At 42.3% G+C, this 21,582-nt stretch overlaps 2 protein-coding genes across 2 annotated transcripts in view; one reads left to right on the top strand and one right to left on the bottom strand.

The window, feature by feature from the left end:
* Window positions 1–427: 427 nt before the first annotated feature.
* Window positions 428–21,582, bottom strand: part of LOC134880429 (uncharacterized) — a 41,396-nt gene continuing 20,241 nt past the window's right edge. Inside the window, exon 7 of the mRNA XM_063907368.1 lies at window positions 428–5,543. Coding sequence (XP_063763438.1) covers window positions 5,539–5,543 — 5 coding nt within the window. The 3' untranslated portion in view covers window positions 428–5,538. The remainder of the gene's footprint in view (window positions 5,544–21,582) is intronic.
* Window positions 673–1,562, top strand: triap1 (TP53 regulated inhibitor of apoptosis 1). The gene has a single exon (XM_063906553.1). The coding sequence runs from the start codon at window positions 815–817 to the stop codon at window positions 1,037–1,039; it is 225 nt and encodes a 74-aa protein (XP_063762623.1). The 5' UTR covers window positions 673–814; the 3' UTR covers window positions 1,040–1,562.

Raw genomic sequence — 21,582 nt, 5'->3', positions numbered from 1 at the left:
ACGTTCAATGTGTACAGCAAAAGCGTTAAAGCAGGTAAAAAAAAAAGGCAGCAATAACAAATACAAATATAAATAAACTTACTTAAAGAAATGTAAAAGAAAGATATGTTTTTTTTATTGAAAATACATTTTAAACATATTGAATACATGATTGGAAGGAAATGGCAATACTTTATGGCATATTATTCATTTAATTTAATTAAATATAAGTAATACAAACACATCAAATACAAAAAAGAAACAAAGGTTAATACATAAACGAGCAAATAATGGGATAAAATAAAGTAACATATTGCAAACCAAGAGTCAACATTTAACAATTAAGCACAGAACATTAGAAAGTGGTATCGTTGTGTATTTGAAAAAAAGCAGCATTTTATGTTTTGTAAAATCCATTTTAAAATCGAAACATCATTATAATCATGTATTAGAAAAAAGTGTTTTTATTGTTAAATTTACATTAATGATTGCAAAAATATTGTCTTAACTTGTATGAAAAAAATAACTATATTAATTTATATCAATTTATTTTGTTTAAATGCCAGAATCTTTATCAAATATATTTTGTGTAGTTTTTCTTTGTAAAAGGTATTTTTTTAAATTAGAAACGGAGTGATCCCTCTCTACAAAGCAGTGTCTGATTTACGTTATGACGCAATTACGTTCTTTCTGAAACCAGCCAATCACATCGTGCAGTTCAAGGAGAGCCACGGAGAAATGTCCGTATGACGCAGCAGCAGCTTCCTGAATCACGCAGTTGGCTAAAAACAAAACAACCAGTTATTCTTTCCTAATTTCTCTTCCGACATCCAAGATGAACAGCGTGGGGGAGGCTTGCACCGACATGAAGCGGGAGTACGACCAGTGTTTCAACCGCTGGTTCGCTGAGAAGTTCCTGAAGGGGGACCAGAGCGGAGACCCGTGCACCGAGAGCTTCAAGCGGTACCAGCTCTGCGTGCAGACGGCCATCAAGGAGAAAGACATCCCGGTGGACGGGGTGGAGTTCATGGGTCCCAACAAGGATAAACCCGAGAGCTGAGGCTGGAGCACGAGGAGGAGGAAAAAGAGAGGGACTGATGGTGATCCGGGGATTCTGAGGTCATCTAAAGGCCTAACAAGCGACTAGTGCGTCCATGTGCGTCCACTGAGCATGCGCAGAAGTGATGGGACGCTGCAGCAGGACAACACTGGAGTCTGGACTCTCTTTCTGTGTGAGAGTGTGTGTCTGTGTGTTTGTGTGTTTGTGTGTGAGATAATCTGTTGCTACCTGCAGCAGTTATTGGATTTCCGGTTGAGTTACTTTCTGTGTTTACCAGTTTATAATTTAACTTCTGGTTAGAGTCTCTGTCGGTGTGTGGGAGAACACACTGGACTCTCTCTCTCTCTCTCTCTCTCTCTCTCTCTCTCTCTCTCTCTCTCTCTCATTTCTGCAGATTAGTTGATTTATTTTTGTTTATTTTCATTTGTAAAACTTGCTGCTTATATTTTGTTTTAGTTTTCATTAAATTAATGTGGCTCAAACAATTATTCCAACTGAAATAAATGGGACGTTGTTATATGAATCAGACTGACTGCAGCTTCTTCAGTGTCTCGCTCTGGTTATATATTATTTCACTGTAAACTGGGGGGTCTTTGGGGTAAGGAAAGCAAGTAGTTTGAAGACTATGGGGTCAGATCTGTCTCAAAATACATTTTGAAAAAAACGCACACAGAAGGATTCACAAATATATTTCTGATCCACATACAAACAGTACAAATAAAAAACGGTATTTGAGTTTGAGTGTGAATGTCACAGAAAAAAAAGTCAGATCTTTGGGGGGGAAAAATGATAGCGGTTTTGTCCACCTCAGGGACATGGCCAAGTCTGGGCCTGCAGAGACACACTGATATACACCTGAACAGAGTGAAAGTTGGTCTGTATTTTTGGATCATCGGGTGAATCAGATGGTTCATGATGCCAGAAAGGTCTTCAGGTTCAGATCTTTCAACAGCTGTTTACAGGGAACGCAGGTAATGCCAGGTAGATCTCCACGCCCTCTGATTATGTTATTCCTACTACACCTGGCTTCACTGTGAAGCAAATACATGCCTCGACAGGCTCCCCGTCCACCAGCATTTCTGTCAAAACAACTTGTAGAGACTGTGATGTACATGTTTGGCAAACTATGCTAAATTCATAATTGATAATGACACTGCTTTGTTATTTCTGCAGATTAGTTGATTTATTTTTGTTTATTTTCATTTGTAAAACTTGCTGCTTATATTTTGTTTTAGTTTTCATTAAATGAATGTGGCTCAAACAATTATTCCAACTGAAATAAATGGGACGTTGTGTATGAATCAGACAAATGTGTGTCTGTGTGTTTGTGTGTGAGATAATCAGTTGCTACCTGCAGCAGTTATTGGATTTCCTGTTGAGTTACTTTCTGTGTTTACCAGTTTATAATTTAACTTCTGGTTAGAGTCTCTGTCAATTCTTTGTTGATAATGATTAAGGTTACCAATTCAGTAGTTGCACGGGATGACGTATTTTTATTTCCGCATCGTTGAGTGTGCGCTTGTGAACTTCCGTTCTATAGAGCGAAGTGAGAAGGCTGACGTTAACGTGACATCAGCCAGGCAAGAAGATGGCACAGTTTCAAACAAAGATCTACCCACAGGGAGAGTGAGCGTCAGGGCGAACTGTTACAGCTCCATGAGAAAGCCTGGCTTGCCTGGTCGGCCTGCTCTCAGCTTTCTCATTGTTCTGTGTTGTATTGAAGTAGTGTGCTAAATGTGAAATGACAGACATTCTGTTTTATTGTGTAGATTGTCTTTGAGGACTTCTCCCCTGTGGAGATTGCAGTGGCAGAGTGTTCCTGTGTAGCTGGAACAGCACTCTGCAACCACAATGTTGCACTGTTATTCCAGACCGCGCACTACTCCACCCCGTCCTTAGCTGCACAGAAAGAGAGCAGCGCTGGCACAAGTCTAGAACCAAGGTAAGTACAGTATGTGTTCACTACCAAGCCACTGTTTAATGAGTATTTCCTTTGTGCCAGGAGCTGATCTAGTATGTTGCTTCAACGACCATATGCATTCATTTGTCAATTCTGTTGTGTAATTAATAGGGTGTGAAACCAGGCAGAGTGAGTGACATGGAGTTCATTTCCACTAAGCCCAAGCAGTTTACAGTTGCTGACAGTGTGAGGTAATATCTATTGTGCTATGTAACTGTATGTGGCCTACTATATAACTTTGTGATTGTTGTCTGAGTGTAACATTGTTCTTAAATCCTAATTATGAAACAAACATGTTCAAAGGAGTAAACGTTACAAGGCCGTGCGGGGGGAGCTGCCAGACTCAGATGACCTCAAAGTCAGCGAGGTATACAAGGACTTCTCAGCAGACATCGCGGTAACACTTTACTTGAATGGGTGTTCATAACCATGACATGACACCCTTCTCAAACATGAATGAATACTGATGACAGTGGTCGTTAAGTGTCATTCGGTAAGTTATGTCACTTTTGATGCAAGGGTGACATTGTTTGAGATGTCCTTGTTATGACAACTTCACATAAAGCAAGCTAAACATGTTTCTTGAGTTGACAGTTAGGTCTGCTATGACATGTTTAGGACAGGTGTTGTTGTCTTGGTGGTTAGGGTCTCACCAATTTGTAGAAAATCCTGAGGGTGACCTCTCTGCAGCCTATACTGATTACTTCATGAATGTAATATAACTTATTACATTTGATTACTTTCAAACACATGTTTTAAATAAAGCAATCAAGCTGGCAATAAAGCTGAGAAGTCCTAAACAATGCTCAACACTGATTACTGTCCAACTTGTATTAATATAACTTGAATTAAGATTGGAAGGTTTTGATTTACAATCTACAATGACCGAAACAAATCAGAAGTATGCAGATCACAAAAAACAAACACTGGCTGCAGTAAAGGAGAAATGTAACCACAACCTCAAACCAAGTCAGGTCAGCTCACTGCTGACTGGGGGCAGATACATTAGGCTGGGTGCTGTTGAACCTGGTCCCTGAATGGTTCTTTTTCGGAGGTTGTATATAGATTTCAAATCAACAAACATCGTCGCATAGCTTCTTACTTTTTTTTGTTTTTTCAGAAAATGACATTCAGCAGTGAACACTATTCAGGGGTGTAGGGGTCAGTGCGCATCAGGAGCCGGACACACATGTTCTGCCCGGCTGTGTCTTTAGTTGAAGCTCAGTGGCGATCTGTGCATCTGTCACACTGATCACACAATAAAGCCATCGAAAATAATATACACAGTACAGTACGAATACTTCTGGGTCTCTGTGTCATTCAAGCTCGTGTGTGTGTGTGTGTGTGTGTGTGTGTGTGTGTGTGTGTGTGTGTGTGTGTGTGTTTGGACAGGACACTGAGTGTTTGGAGTTCCCTTCATTCTGTGTTATCTCAGTGGCTCTCAAACGGTTTGGTCAAGACTGAGCATGCATGCGCGAGTCATAGGTGCCCTCCGGTACCTAAATAGCACTACACCTCTGGATATACCCCTTTTGTGATCACCAATATTTTGATAAGTAGCTATAATTAAATGACGTGTGACTGAAGGATTTCGGGTTGATAATCACACAATGTTTTGTGGTGTATTAAATCTGGAGATATACCAGAGCATATACTCCCTGAGGTCAGAGGAATGTTGGGTGGAAGAAGAGTGAAAAACAACATCTGGAATACGTTCAAGATGCCCTAGGAATCGACCTAGTGGGGCATACAGAGTTATTGTGGTATATTAAATCAGTTCATATACAGTTGTTTACTCCCTGAGGTCATAGAGTGCAGAGAGTGATGTGGTACGACAGGAGGTTGTAGAACAAACCTCTGGACTATGTCAGAAGACCTCCAGGGATGAGTAAGACGAAGACTAACGTATATCTCACCTTATTTTGGGGACGCGCAAGACATCGTGGACGAACTTATAGATCACCTTATTTGGGTACACATCTTCATAGAACATCGCATTTTGACACACACACACATTTCTCCTATAAAGTGTATGCACAAAGACTGTTCGGGGGACTTCCACAATTGGCTCTGGGAACCCCGCATCGCCCGTGTTGGTGTCTGATACTATGCTGTTGTAATAAACCTTATTATATATAAGCTGGTGTCTCCGGAGACTTCTTCATCATCTTCACAAACATCGTTACAAGATATACTTCAATGTTCACAAAACAAGAATAGGTATCTTTGTGGACCACACGACGGGTAAACTCATCTTTTATTGCTAGGTTATTGTCCATTCTTCCAAATATGGATTTGGTTTAGAAGTGATCAGATGATCACACATGTTCCATTGCTCTCCTTTCAGAGTTCAGAGCGTGCAGAGCATCGACCGGCCAGTGGCGCCGCTCGCTGTGCCGATCAGGCGCCTTCAGCAGATGGACTCACGTTGCAATCTTTAAATATTCTCTGAAGAATCGCTATGGTCCTGTTCAGGAACGTCCCTGCGTCTTTCTCCTGCAGGCTTTCACACGGAAGACAGTCTGCTGTCTCTGCCTTTTTATACTGTGAAGAGAAAGAAAGAAACATATATTCAGGGTGCGATTTGTAGGGGGGGATGGTGAGGATTTCCCCCCCTCTGGTTTTCCTATCCCTACCTCTGCTAAATTATTTTTATCTCCGGTGGGGACAAGGATTTCCCCCCCTTGATAGCGATGAATGCAACTTAACTGCTAGACTACTTAAACTCTTGAAATCTAAACAATCTTCAGTGTCTTTACATCAGAGTAGGCTATTCAGCAGCCTTCTGGCAGACTGCGCATATTTCGGAACGTCATCGAAAACAAAAACATTGTAACATTTTAGTGCGGGAACTTTGCAGGAAAAACAGCGCTGATGCAAACATGAAACGCGTTCAGAGCAGCATATCGTCCTACTTTACGGGACCAAATAATAAAACAACGAAATTAACACCTGAGAGTGATAGCGCAAGAAATTCGCTGGAGGTTGGCGTTCATGTAGGCCTGCAGGACGATTCCCAGCCACTTGATGAAAGAAACGCCGATGTTGCTAGCGACTCTGAAACGCATGTGGTAGGAGGGTGCATTGAGCCGGGGCGCTTTGCTAAATGGAGAGAGGGTCGTGAGTGGCTAGCTGTCAGCACAGACGGGTCAGTCAAGTGCCAAGCTTGTTCCGACGTCAGGGATTTAGGCCCACACACACAGGAAAGGCTTCATATAGACTCTGCCTTCATTAAAGGCATAAAAGCCAAAATTGCAAAAAAATTAAATGACAAAATCAGCAAGCACGGAAAATGTCAAAGCCATATCAAATGTATTGAAATTGTACAAAAAAGACAAGACGCCGCAATTGAAAAGGCAAATGAGAACAGTGCAGCTCTGTGGCGAAAGCATCATGAGCATAGTTTAAAAACCACAGAGTACTGCATTCGCACAGCTTACATGATCTGCTACACTGACCTGTCATTCAAAATGCAGCCTCACCTGGTTGAACTGCAACAACTCAACGATGTTAACCTCGGTAACATGCTGCATTCTGACAAGGCATGTCGGAATATGCTGATGTTTATTGCAGAGAAAATGACAGTGCGTCTGGTGGACTTCCTTAAAAGCTCACCCGACAAGTTCAGCATTCTCATTGATGAGAGCACAACAGTTTCAAATAAAACATGTCTGATCATTTACATTAGAATTCCATTTGAAGGGGAGTGTTGCAATTTCTTCTTCCAACTTGCTGAGTTGCAGTCGTGCACTGGATCGGCGATCCGTGACACTGTGCTTCAGTGCCTTGAGAAGCAGGGTATCTCAAAAGACATGTTGCGCTCCCGACTAATTGGGTTCGCGACGGATGGGGCCGCCGCTATGTTGGGCCGATACAAGGGGGTCGCCACACTCCTACGTGAGGAGATTAACCCCAACCTGATTGTCATTCACTGCATGAATCACAAACTAGAACTTGCCGTCCATGACACTGTCAAACAAATTACAGATGCAAGTCATTTCCAGATGTTCACTGACTCCCTGTACGCCTTCTTCTCTCAAAGTCCAAAGAACATGCGAGAGCTAGAGCTTGTCGCTTCCAATTTGGAGATGCAAGCTCGCAGGATAGGAAGGGTGTTTGACGTGCGTTGGCTATCCTCGTCTTGCACATCTGTGACGGCTCTTTGGCAAAGCTATCCAGCCCTGGTCAAACTCTTCGCGTCACTGGCCGAAGACACATCACGATCAACCAAAGACAGGGCCAAATGTAAGGGAATGCATGCTAAAATGACTCAGTGGCTTTTCGTGGTGGCATTCGTAAAAGACGCGCTCGAAACGATGCAGGCCCTGTCCCTCTTTCTTCAGAGACGAGATGCCACAGCAATCACCGCTACTGCTGAGGTGGGCGTTGCCGTGCGGACACTGAGGGCTATGAGGAATGCCGATGGAGTGAACATACGATGTCTGAAGGAGGAATTGGGCAGTAAGCAAACATTTAAGGGGGTTAATGTGTCTCAGCCGAGTGACGGAGAACAGCGGAAGGCAGAGACCTTTCGTAGCGTTTTTTCATCTCCTTGGCCGATAACATCCAGAGCAGGCTCGATGACAACGGCATTTTTTCTGCGGCGGCTGCGCTGAACCCCTCAAATTGGCCCTCCGATGAAGATGAACGGTTGCTTTATGGGGATGACAAACTTCTGACCATTCATAAAAGCCTTGCTATAGCAGACACAAATATGCCCACACTCCTCAAAGAATTTCATGAACTGAAATGCAATGGTGTCACTGGGGAGACTTTGAAAAAAGTGCTCATCGCTGTCTCCACGCTCCCTGTGTCAACGGCTGAGTGCGAGCGTGGCTTTAGTGCGATGAACCACATCCTCACGGAAGAACGAAACAGAATGCACGTCTCCACTTTGAATGGCCTACTGTTCATTGGTGTCAATGGTCCAGAGGTGGCATCCTTTCCTGCGCACACATTTGCAGAATTGTGGATAAAAGAGGGCCGAAATGCTGCAGACAATGCCCCGACAGGAAAACCGAAAAAGCCACCACAAATTCGTCACCAGAGCCGACTGTTTACCTAGTCTAGTTTTCCAGACCTGTCCCTGAATTGTTGACAGCACGTTTTGCTATTTTAGTGAATTATTTAGTGAACAGGTGTATATATATAGCCTACCTTTTGCGTTTTTTTCTCCCTATGCAAGTTAAAAGTCCAATGTTCTTGTCTATGAATAAAAAATAAGAAACATCCCCCCCTCTGTTTTTTTGTCAAATCGCACCCTGTATATATTATTGCCAAAGTGTTTACTTTATTAGTGTGTGGTTTCGTAGACAGTCCCCATTAATAACTGGCTTTAGCCAACATAAACATCCTTTATTTAACCATGTGAAAAGACTCTGGACAGCTGTAAAACACAAATGAAATGTCACATTATCCATGCCAATAAAGAACTGTTATAAAACATTAGTACATTTCTAAAAGACTTCATTCTGGGGATATAAGAGACATCACATCGACTTGTCTGTCATGTCTTTGTGTTGTGTTTTATTTTGAAAGGTTTTCCCCTCTTGTCTCAGGTTAAGCTTCACTCCCTGTCTTTAGTTTCCCTCCTTCCCCTGATTGTGTCATTGTCTGCCCCTGTTGCCCCTGTGTTTCTCCTCCCCTCTCCAGCTGTGTGTTGTTTGGTGATTAGCTGTGTATTTAGTCTTGGTTCCCCTTATGTCTTTTGTTCGGTCGTCCTCATTTCTTACCTGATGTAGTACCTGTTACGTGCCTGTCCGTCTGTCTGCTCCTGTTCCCAGTGTCCCTGTATCCCCTGGTTAGTGTTGGTGTGGTTATTTTTTGGTTGAACGTACAGCTTTAATTTAAATAAAGCTCGCCTTTTGTTTGGACCCATACCTGCCTCCCGTTCATTTTACTGCACTGGGGTCCTGTTTCCCCAAACCCTGACATGTGTGTGCTAATGCTTGGACATATGGCAGCTCTGCCAAGTTATGACACTGCGCATTCCCACACACAGAAGCTCGACAGAAGAGTGTGTGGGTGATCCTTATCCGAGCCTCTGGGGAGGATGATTCATTTCTGATTCCAAATAAAAATTCTTTTCATTTCTGCTCATCAGAGTGTTTGTCTGGGCTTGCTCGGGCTTCCTTACAACAGGGGTCAGCTCTCAATACCCCCACCCTACCCCGCAAGATAACTTCCCAGACAAAGGTGCTTCTGTGAGCGTAGCTAATCCAACAGTTGGATTACATCTCTTTGTACACTGTTAACACTGATATTAATCTGTGCTTCCGGGGAAAAGAGCCTCACGATAAGACTCGCTTCTTTTCATTTCTTCCGGCTACACTGGAAAAAGGCGCTCAAGGGTCATGACTTTATTCCTATGTTGGGCGTCAGGATGCCACCGTTTTTGAGCTCTCAATACCTCCACCCTACCTCAGACCAAGCGTACACCTATTCCCCAGCTCGATACTCGCCTAGACAACGCTGCTTTCTGTGAGCGTAGCTAATACTGCGTCTCAAAACACACCTGGCTGCTGTGCTAACACCAGAGCGGACGGTTAGCGCCGTTGGCTAGCTAACTGGTAGCATTCAAGGTACCAAATCATTATAGAGATCTGAATGAACCCAGTGAAGTTAGTATATCGCTTCCAGACGACAGCAGTGAGTTAAATAATGATAACATGTGTAACGTTTATTTTCTACAGGGCCGCGTAGCCCAGAGCGATCAATTCTGTTCCCGCCAATTCCGTATCGTAGCAAATATGGTCGTCATCGTGCATTTTGCCCGTCTCGACACTGGAAAGTGGTGCCAGTCTTGTAAACCTTGCTTTTTTTAGGGTGACTCGCTCCTCTCGGCTCCTCTGACTCGCCTTAGTTTGTCTTTTGTTCGCTTACAGCCTTGGCTTGTTTCGTACAGAATCGATTGGCATTCTTGTTTAGCAATCTCTGAAGCCGAGCGTATCTCGAGAAAGAAGTTGAAGCCATACTCAGAACCTTGAACGTTTTTTAGGGAAGTGATGTCTTCTTCCCAGTAGAACTTGACTTAAGTTTGTATTTGATACGCATCATGCTTGTTTCCGTAGGACAGACACATGACTAACTTTTTAGCAATATCCAGAAGTCTTGATGTCTGTAAACATACAGCGAAAAGCATTTAAGCCAATCGTCCTTCTGAGCGCTTTCGGGTGTGGTCTTACTTCCCATGGAAAAAGTTTAAAGAAGTAGGAAGAAAGACTGAAGTCAGGCTTGTCCCTATGCGGAGCCGAACAAATCGTCAACTAGTTTCGTTGAACCAAACAGAGTCTATCCTGAAGTCGCAAAACTGAAGATCAAAAAGCAGATTTAAGTCCAAGTTTCTTGAGGCAGTGGGCGCGCTCTCATTCGTAAAAAGTTAAAGAAGTAGGGGAAGTGAATCAGACGTAAGCAGCTCTATGAGAGCGAGTAGACGCCGAAATCGTCAAACGTAGTAGGTACGACTTGGACAGAAGAGTCTCATGAGACCAGGAACAAAGAGCTAAACAAATTAGTGAAAAGGAGTCTGTAGAGAGAGAGAGAGAGGAGAGAGAGAGAAGAGAGAGAGAGAGAGAGAATAGAGTAGAGAGAAGAGAGGAGATAGAGTTAAGAGAAAGAGAGAGGTTAGGAAAAGGAGGGATAAGATGTTGAGAGAGAGGAGCTTAAAGAGAGGACATACGAATGAGAAGATGCAGAGAGAGACTCTTTAAAGTAGAGGCACTACATACCGAAAATAACCTGACATCAGAGAGAGGACTCTTAAAGTAGAGAGTACACGTACATACTGATATACAGCTGAACATCAGCAGGAGAGGACTCTTTAAAGTAGAGACGCTACATACTGATATACACCTGAACATCAGCAGGAGAGGACTGTTTAAAGTAGAGACGCTACATACTGATATACACCTGAACATCAGCAGGAGAGGACTCTTTAAAGTAGAGACACTACATACTGATATACACCTGAACATCAGCAGGAGAGGACTCTTTAAAGTAGAGGCACTACATACCGATATACACCTGAACATCAGCAGGAGAGGACTCTTTAAAGTAGATACACTACATACTGATATACAGCCTGAACATCAGCAGGAGAGGACTCTTTAAAGTAGAGACACTACATACTGATATACACCTGAACATCAGCAGGAGAGGACTCTTTAAAGTAGAGACACTACATACTGATATACACCTGAACATCAGCAGGAGAGGACTCTTTAAAGTAGAGACACTACATACTGATATACACCTGAACATCAGCAGGAGAGGACTCTTTAAAGTAGAGACTCTACATACTGATATACACCTGAACATCAGCAGGAGAGGACTCTTTAAAGTAGACTCTACATACTGATATACACCTGAACATCAGCAGGAGAGGACTCTTTAAAGTAGAGACACTACATACTGATATACACCTGAACATCAGCAGGAGAGGACTGTTTAAAGTAGAGACGCTACATACTGATATACACCTGAACATCAGCAGGAGAGGACTCTTTAAAGTAGAGACGCTACATACTGATATACACCTGAACATCAGCAGGAGAGGACTCTTTAAAGTAGAGACTCTACATACTGATATACACCTGAACATCAGCAGGAGACGACTCTTTAAAGTAGAGACTCTACATACTGATATACACCTGAACATCAGCAGGAGAGGACTCTTTAAAGTAGAGACGCTACATACTGATATACACCTGAACATCAGCAGGAGAGGACTCTTTAAAGTAGAGACGCTACATACTGATATACACCTGAACATCAGCAGGAGAGGACTCTTTAAAGTAGAGACTCTACATACTGATATACAGCTGAACATCAGCAGGAGAGGACTCTTTAAAGTAGAGACGCTACATACTGATATACACCTGAACATCAGCAGGAGAGGACTCTTTAAAGTAGAGGCACTACATACTGATATACAGCTGAACATCAGCAGGAGAGGACTCTTTAAAGTAGAGACACTACATACTGATATACAGCTGAACATCAGCAGGAGAGGACTCTTTAAAGTAGAGACAGTACATACTGATATACACCTGAACATCAGCAGGAGAGGACTCTTTAAAGTAGAGACGCTACATACTGATATACACCTGAACATCAGCAGTAGAGGACTCTTTAAAGTAGAGACGCTACATACTGATATACACCTGAACATCAGCAGGAGAGGACTCTTTAAAGTAGAGACACTACATACTGATATACAGCTGAACATCAGCAGGAGAGGACTCTTTAAAGTAGAGACTCTACATACTGATATACACCTGAACATCAGCAGGAGAGGACTCTTTAAAGTAGAGACACTACATACTGATATACACCTGAACATCAGCAGGTGAGGACTCTTTAAAGTAGAGACACTACATACTGATATACACCTGAACATCAGCAGGAGAGGACTCTTTAAAGTAGAGACACTACATACTGATATACACCTGAACATCAGCAGGAGAGGACTCTTTAAAGTAGAGACACTACATACTGATATACACCTGAACATCAGCAGGAGAGGACTCTTTAAAGTAGAGACACTACATACTGATATACACCTGAACATCAGCAGGAGAGGACTCTTTAAAGTAGAGACTCTACATACTGATATACACCTGAACATCAGCAGGAGAGGACTCTTTAAAGTAGAGACTCTACATACTGATATACACCTGAACATCAGCAGGAGAGGACTCTTTAAAGTAGAGACACTACATACTGATATACACCTGAACATCAGCAGGAGAGGACTCTTTAAAGTAGACAGTAGTGAGGTAAGGAGTATCTTTAGGGAATATCTGACACTAATGAAGACTCACAGATAAAGCTGGCCTAAATCCTTCGTGTTCCAGAAATGATTTTGGACCAAATCTCTGAAATCGCTCCTGATGAAGTTTCTACAATATTATTCATTGTTTACAAAAATGCTTCAGTTTATAGTAGTAGTATAACAGACTTGACAACAGAGCCAGAAGAGGATCAGAGTTTGTTATGCTGTTACTTCCTGTTGTCAGCCTAGAACATGTGGACCATATGGAGTTACAGGACGGGAGCCAGAGTCAGAGTCTCGGCAGATGAACTGAACTCTGACTGCACTGTACCATCACATACTTTCTGAATCACATCACGAACCATTTTGCAAAAATTACATAAAGCCACATTTCTTTTTAGTTTATTGGAGCGTTTTTTAAGCCGAGCACATTTGTTAGCGAAAGCCTCAGATTTCAGGGCGAAATGATATTATTTCAGGCGTCAGACGGAAGGAGAAAAAGCTCATACCGTGAAGTTTTCTTCTGTGGGAGTGTACAGTATGCAGCCCAACGACTTCTAAGAGAAAGAGATAAAGCGGTGGTGAATTTTAGGAGCTAAAAAACATTTGTTTATTAACACGCACGGCAGATTTCAGGTTTGGCAGCAACAGGGCTTTGTGGGAGACAATGCTAATGGATTTACAACACATTGTGTAATTGTGTGTTTTAACCCTCATTTGTTTTCCTCTACAGTCCTGCTCTGAGACACAGGATGATTTTACCAGTAAACGAAGAAGTATTCAGCTTGTTTCTGCAGTGAAATTACAAGTACAAGACTTTGAAAATACTCCACTACAAGTTAGACACCTTACTGAAGTAAAGCTAGGTTAGTATGGTTGAAATGTGCTGAGTGGACTTCAGGTAAAGGGTGAAAGGTGGTCACAGTACTTCAAGTTTAAGTACTTAAAGTATCTCTTGTACAGTACCATGTGGTTAAAGTACTTAAACTAGAAGCTCAGACTTTCCTGTACAAACATCTGTCCGGCAGAATCCATTTCCTGTTAAACCTAAAGTTTCTGTTGTACAGTACGATGTGGTTAAAGTGCTTTCTTTTTTAAAGGAATTTTTCGGGGGGCTTTTTGCCTTTAATCGGATAGGACAGTGGAGAGTGACAGGAAAGTGGGAGAGTCGGGTTGTGATCCGGAAAGCACCACGGGTCGGGTATTGAACCCGGGTCGCCGGCGTACGGGGCAGGTGCCCCAGGCAGTTGCGCCACGGCCGGGGCCAAAAGGTAAAGTCCTTTTTTTTTTAACCATTTAAGTATTTATTCTACAGTCAAATTTGGTTAATAATTGAAAGCATTTTTCAGGTATTTGTGGTCCTGTGACCTCCTTTATAAACCGTGTTCCGCAGTGTCCAGCAGTGTGTTTCATCTGCTGCTGGTAGAGAGGCTTCCCCTCTGTTCACCCTGCATGTGAAGTCTGGGTCTCATGCAGGAGAAGGAGATGCATCAAACAGCTGTTTATATTCATTTAAGGCCAAATACTCTACACTCAAACATGAGTCACTTTATGCACTAGTTCTTTTTGAGGATACTTCACTCCCATGAAAGACAAGTCAACATCCAAAATCCACATTTAGAAGTTTACTTTGTGTCTGTAGATTAGCGTTGCATAATTCCTCATTTCAATTTCTACCTTTCATAGTTAGTCATTATGCTTTATATGTTGTTTGTCTTTTCTTTTGTATTTAACCTTTTCTTTAACATGATATAATCAGGATGACGTCTCTTTTGCAAACCTTCTTTTTATACTTTCTTTACATATGAATCCTTTAGGTCACAGTTCCTGATTAGACTCTAACGCTCCTACCTCGTTGACATGTTCCATGCAGGGCTTTTACTCTGACAAAGTGCATGAATACTTCCAACGGCATGTCTTAACATCACCATTATGCTTTTATTGCTCTGAAGAATGATTGACTCTGACTCTGCTGCAGGCCATTTCACACACTCATGACTCAGGTAACCCCTCCAATGCTTCATTACATAAGTCAGGTGTAAAAATGTGAAGCTTTATTGATTTTTACAAACCAACACCATTTGATATCAACATGTGTTGGTTTTCATTTATTTCTGTCCTGAATTTGAGGAAAAGTGTCTCATTTTTTTAAAACACATAGATAAACACCTAGTTTAAAAAAAGACTGAAACCTGCAGCAGGATATGAAGATATGAAACACGGATCCAGTTTGAATATACTGATAAAGACAGACCTCCTTACCTTTGTTGAGATTTGTCGGACTAAGCATTAAACCAAATACTAATATGTGTATGTAGGTTTCACATTTGTTATTATTACATTTATTTATTGTTTGCATATAAACTTATTTCTAACAACTACCTCCAATACTTTCTGTACTTGAATCTAAGCTCTACAAACTAAATCACCTTTGGTCAGATTTTGCATAAACCCTGCAGCAGGATATGAAAATATGAAGCACGGATTTATTTATCACATTAAAGATAAGGAGTCTCCTTCCTCTTCTTCTTCCTATTTAGCATTAGATCTAATACTCATATCTAACATTTATGATAATTACAGGTATTTATTTTGTGGTACCTAAACATTATTTGAACATGAGACACAGCGCGTTTCTCCAGAAGAGGATTTGGGACACATTTTTTTAAAGATCTGAATAAAAGTGTCAGAAATCAGGATTTTGAATAAAAATAATTCAGACTTTTTCTAATCTCAGAAAAAAAGAAAACATTCTGGCTCTTTTTAAAGAAATTCAGAAGGTGTTTTCTGTCTCGTGGGATGCATTGTTGGAAGAGATTTGAATCCTCCCATCCACACTGGGACCACAGGGACCTCTGGGACAATGAAGTCATGAAACACAGATTTATGCATCTGCCATCGAGCCTCTTACCATTTCCGGGGCTTTTGTGCTGAGCGTCAAGACTCTGTTTACGAGGTCCTTAGAGCATGAACGCTTGACTGCCGGCACCGCAGTCAGATGGACGAGAAACACAGACACACTCACAAGAAATAACCCCCCCCTCAGCATGGCCCGGCCATCACAATCGTCTTCATCATCGTTGCCGTCCTCGTCGCCCTCATCCTCATGCCGCAGCGATGCGATCACAGAGAGTCACCGCCTCCATGTGTCCTCAGCCTTAAATCCTTCACAAATGTTTATAAATTCCTCTGAGCAGCCAGCTTTTCCTGTAATCCTACACGAGAGGTGTTTGAATCCCAGACCAGCTGAGGAAATCAAATAAAAAGTCTACCAAGAGTTTCTTAAAAATGGGATTGAATCTCACACAATCCAATGGAAGCTTTCGCAGTAAATACTTTGAGTTTCTGTGCAAAAAACAAGTCCAAAAAGTTCTTTAAAATGTGCTCTAATCTTAGACAGTCTGAGGAAAATCGTCCTCAGTAAAGATTTGAAGTCTTGTTACAAAAAAAAGTCACCAAAAATAGAATGGGTTTGAATCTCAACCCAAGGGAAGATTTTGCATTACTACTTAAAGTTTCTGTGCAAAAAAAAAGTCTCTAAAATGCTTAAAAACTGGTTTGAATCTCAGTCAGTCGGAGCGTAATCTTCCTCAGTGAAACAATTCGAAAGAAGGGTTTAAAAAGTCTCAGTGAAGAAGGTCCAGGCAATATGGCACCAGAGAAGCTTCAGGGATCCGGCCGTGCTTCGGCTGAGTGTCACTGCAGAAATGCAAAAGCTCCAGGAGAGAGCGAGGAGAAGAACGTCTCTGCTACTGAGCTCCGTCTCCACTTCCCCCCGTCTCCTCTTTCTCACTCCTCCTCTTTTGGTTCTTGTGACAGGATCTCAATACATCCTCTCAGCTCAGACTCTCCCCATGGTTATTCATTGTGGTCTTTCGCCTGAAGGGTCAGAGAACTGCAGGAATCAGACAGTGGAGACACTTCTTACTGAGGAATGTGAAATATCTGCAACTAACTCATGCTTTCACTGATTACCAGTGAAAGTGTTTCCAGCTTCAGGGTTGCAAAACCCCAGACTCCTGCACAATAACCTATTCATAGCCATTATTTTTGTCGAGATAATAACATACTGCTTCAGCGCTGGCAAACTCACACACTGTACGGAGCACATACAGCAGGTGACCAGACTCTTCCACACCAACTTAGAAATACCACCTTCCCCTTTCTGTGTGCAAGTAAGGACATGCATACAATGAATGAACCCACAAACCATATCTTTTCCTACTTAGCGTATATGCATATGATTTATTTTTAGCATCATGAGAACACTGGCTTTACATTTACTGCAACAATTCACTTGAAGAATTTACATTGCATTACATGAGACTTCCTGAAAACTACATTCTGTTTTAATGGCTTTGTATACTGCAGGGTAGCTGCTGGATTGACTCCAGGTGGACTAAAGTCTGATTTAAGGGAGATTATATTTACCATCATTAGTCCTAATCTGCCTAGCAACTAAAGGTAATACATAACTGCAGTGGAGTAGAAGTACACCATATTTACTCAAGTACAAGATCTGAGTACTTGATATTTTTAACTGCTCCTCTGATCTGAGAAGCACTGAAGTAGAAAGTCAGACATAAACACAGAGAGGATCGGTGTTTGAGAACAGCTGGAATCAGTCCACAGTTCACGGTGAGATTGAGAGGACTAATGGGCCGAGTTCTAGATGATTCACATTTTAGCAGGAATTTCTGTAAAGGAAGATTTCCTGCATATTTGGAAATCCGTTCACATGAGCGAGGGAACGTGATTCCAGGAAAGCAGGAAGCAGCACTGATGGATGTTTCGTGTAGGGACCCAAGTTAGCAAGGGGCAACCCTGATGTAGAGTCTCCACTTTAAAGAGTCCTCTCCTGCTGATGTTCAGGTGTATATCAGTATGTAGAGTCTCTACTTTAAAGAGTCCTCTCCTGCTGATGTTCAGGTGTATATCAGTATGTAGTGTCTCTACTTTAAAGAGTCCTCTCCTGCTGATGTTCAGGTGTATATCAGTATGTAGAGTCTCTACTTTAAAGAGTCCTCTCTACTTTAAAGAGTCCTCTCCTGCTGATGTTCAGGTGTATATCAGTATGTAGTGTCTCTACTTTAAAGAGTCCTCTCCTGCTGATGTTCAGCTGTATATCAGTATGTAGTGTCTCTACTTTAAAGAGTCCTCTCCTGCTGATGTTCAGGTGTATATCAGTATGTAGAGTCTCTACTTTAAAGAGTCCTCTCCTGCTGATGTTCAGGTGTATATCAGTATGTAGCGTCTCTACTTTAAAGAGTCCTCTCCTGCTGATGTTCAGGTGTATATCAGTATGTAGTGTCTCTACTTTAAAGAGTCCTCTCCTGCTGATGTTCAGGTGTATATCAGTATGTAGAGTCTCTACTTTAAAGAGTCCTCTCCTGCTGATGTTCAGGTGTATATCAGTATGTAGCGTCTCTACTTTAAAGAGTCCTCTCCTGCTGATGTTCAGGTGTATATCAGTATGTAGAGTCTCTACTTTAAAGAGTCCTCTCCTGCTGATGTTCAGGTGTATATCAGTATGTAGTGTCTCTACTTTAAAGAGTCCTCTCCTGCTGATGTTCAGGTGTATATCAGTATGTAGTGTCTCTACTTTAAAGAGTCCTCTCCTGCTGATGTTCAGGTGTATATCAGTATGTAGCGTCTCTACTTTAAAGAGTCCTCTCCTGCTGATGTTCAGGTGTATATCAGTATGTAGCGTCTCTACTTTAAAGAGTCCTCTCCTGCTGATGTTCAGGTGTGTATCAGTATGTAGAGTCTCTACTTTAAAGAGTCCTCTCCTGCTGATGTTCAGGTGTATATCAGTATGTAGTGTCTCTACTTTAAAGAGTCCTCTCCTGCTGATGTTCAGGTGTATATCAGTATGTAGTGTCTCTACTTTAAAGAGTCCTCTCCTGCTGATGTTCAGGTGTATATCAGTATGTAGTGTCTCTACTTTAAAGAGTCCTCTCCTGCTGATGTTCAGGTGTATATCAGTATGTAGAGTCTCTACTTTAAAGAGTCCTCTCCTGCTGATGTTCAGGTGTGTATCAGTATGTAGTGTCTCTACTTTAAAGAGTCCTCTCCTGCTGATGTTCAGGTGTATATCAGTATGTAGCGTCTCTACTTTAAAGAGTCCTCTCCTGCTGATGTTCAGGTGTATATCAGTATGTAGTGTCTCTACTTTAAAGAGTCCTCTCCTGCTGATGTTCAGGTGTATATCAGTATGTAGTGTCTCTACTTTAAAGAGTCCTCTCCTGCTGATGTTCAGGTGTATATCAGTATGTAGTGTCTCTACTTTAAAGAGTCCTCTCCTGCTGATGTTCAGGTGTATATCAGTATGTTGTGTCTCTACTTTAAAGAGTCCTCTCCTGCTGATGTTCAGGTGTATATCAGTATGTAGTGTCTCTACTTTAAAGAGTCCTCTCCTGCTGGTGTTCAGGTGTATATCAGTATGTAGCGTCTCTACTTTAAAGAGTCCTCTCCTGCTGATGTTCAGGTGTATATCAGTATGTAGTGTCTCTACTTTAAAGAGTCCTCTCCTGCTGATGTTCAGGTGTGTATCAGTATGTAGCGTCTCTACTTTAAAGAGTCCTCTCCTGCTGATGTTCAGGTGTATGTCAGTATGTAGCGTCTCTACTTTAAAGAGTCCTCTCCTGCTGATGTTCAGGTGTATATCAGTATGTAGTGTCTCTACTTTAAAGAGTCCTCTCCTGCTGATGTTCAGGTGTATATCAGTATGTAGAGTCTCTACTTTAAAGAGTCCTCTCCTGCTGATGTTCAGGTGTATATCAGTATGTAGAGTCTCTACTTTAAAGAGTCCTCTCCTGCTGATGTTCAGGTGTGTATCAGTATGTAGTGTCTCTACTTTAAAGAGTCCTCTCCTGCTGATGTTCAGGTGTATCAGTATGTACAGTCCTATTTAACACACTATATGAGAGGGGGAACCCCACACAGCAGAATAGCGCCTCTTTAACATCCAGTTTTAACCCTCTCCGTCTCTACACATCATGAACTCTGCCTTCGGTTCCCGTTCCTGGGTTCGGGTTCATTAAAGTTTGTTCTCTGCCCAGGCAACACGTTTGACTCTCAAAATAAAAACTTGACAGACTCCAGCACAGTTCGGTAACTGTTGCTCTTCCTTTCATGTGATGTTTTTCCTGAAAAGCAACCACAGATATGTGCGTGAGGGATCATCAGCGAAGTGAGGTGAGGAAGAGAAGTGGTTTTACTCTTACACTGAAGAAGCTCTATCACGATTGGTTGGATTGGGGTTTGATCCATCATCAGTGTTCCCCTCGAGTGGAATCATAGTAACAACTAGCTCTCAGGTATTTACGCTTCTATGTAGCCGACCTCCTCTAGCGCCTCCTGCTCATCTACCATCAGTGCTGAGGGACACCTCGGTAGCAATTGGTCTTTCCGGGACATGGACCGGTGACCTTCCAGTTCCCAACGGACTTCGCCGTTGTCTGCTCTGGACATTGCAGACGCTTTTCTGCTTGCTCCTGCTTTTGCTGACTTTTTTGATGCTAAGTTTCCTACTTTTCATGTTTTTCCTTTCTGAAAACCTCGAGCAGCGGCTCCTGGACATTGAGTTATCACTGGGACAGTTACTCTTTTCAGAAGTTTTACAACGACCTCAGGCTGGTACAGCAAACGTGTTGTTCTTGTGTCCACTTAAAATCAATTCAAACACCATGACACAATTCCAGCAGGATAATGATAAAGACCTGGAGGACATTATTCAGCATCTGAAGTCCTCCTCCTGCTGCTGCCTTGATATCATAGCATGTCCTCAGAGATACTTCATATAGTAAACAGGTGTCTCCACTCAGGTGTATTTCCACAGGCCCTGAAACTGCAGTAATTAAACACTGTTAAGACAGAATCATCTGATGTGGTCCAGTCAGGCTTTGGACCGCACCACAGCACTGAGACTGCTCTTGTTAAGGTCTTCAATGACATCCACTGAAACACAGACAGCTGCAGAATCTCAGTGTTAGTATCATTGGATCTCAGCGCTGAATTCCACACTGTTGACCACCACATATTGCTAGAGGGTCTAGAAAACTGGTCGGGACTGTCGGCAACAGTTCTAAATGGGTTTGAATCCTACCTAAAGGACGGGAAACACTTTGTCTCTATAGGCAGCGACACATCAGAGCTGACAAATATGAAATGAGGGGTTCCTCAAGGCTCCATCTTGGGGCCTCTTCGGTTTAACATCTACATGCTACCACTGGCTCAGATAATGAAGATGAGACTCACATTTACATTACCATTTCACCAGGAGACTATGCTCCAATTCAAACACTGAGTAAGAGCACTGATCAAATCAATGACTGGGTGAGTCAGAACTTTCTCCAATTTAACAAAGACAAAACCGAGGTCATTGTTTTTGGAGCGAAGGAGGAACGACAGAAAGTCAGCGCTGAGCTTCAGTCAGCAATGTTCAGAACAACAGCTAACGCCAGAAGCCTCGGTGTAGTCCTGAACTCAGACCTGAACTTCAACAGTCATATTAAAACAATTACTAAGTCCGCCTGCTATCACCTGAAGAACAGATCTAGGATTAAAGGACTGATGTCACAGCAGGATCTGGAAAACGTGTCCATGCTTTCATCTTCAGTAGACTGGACTACTGTAACGGTGTCTCTACAGGTCTCTAAAACATCTGTTAGGAAGTCCTCACTAACACTGAGAGAGGGGACCACATCAGTCCAGTTCTGAGGTCTTTACACTGAGAGAGGGGATCACATCAGTCCAGGTCTGAGGTCTTTACACTGAGAGAGGGGACCACATCAGTCCAGGTCTGAGGTC

The sequence above is a fragment of the Eleginops maclovinus genome, chromosome 18 (genome assembly GCF_036324505.1).
Source record: "Eleginops maclovinus isolate JMC-PN-2008 ecotype Puerto Natales chromosome 18, JC_Emac_rtc_rv5, whole genome shotgun sequence".
Lineage (NCBI taxonomy): Eukaryota > Metazoa > Chordata > Actinopteri > Perciformes > Eleginopidae > Eleginops > Eleginops maclovinus.
This window is presented reverse-complemented; position numbering and strand designations above follow the sequence as displayed.

Excerpts from the sequence above, each read along its gene's own strand:
- triap1 (XM_063906553.1), top strand. The coding sequence starts at position 815 with ATGAACAGCGTGGGGGAGGCTTGCACCGACATGAAGCGGGAGTACGAC.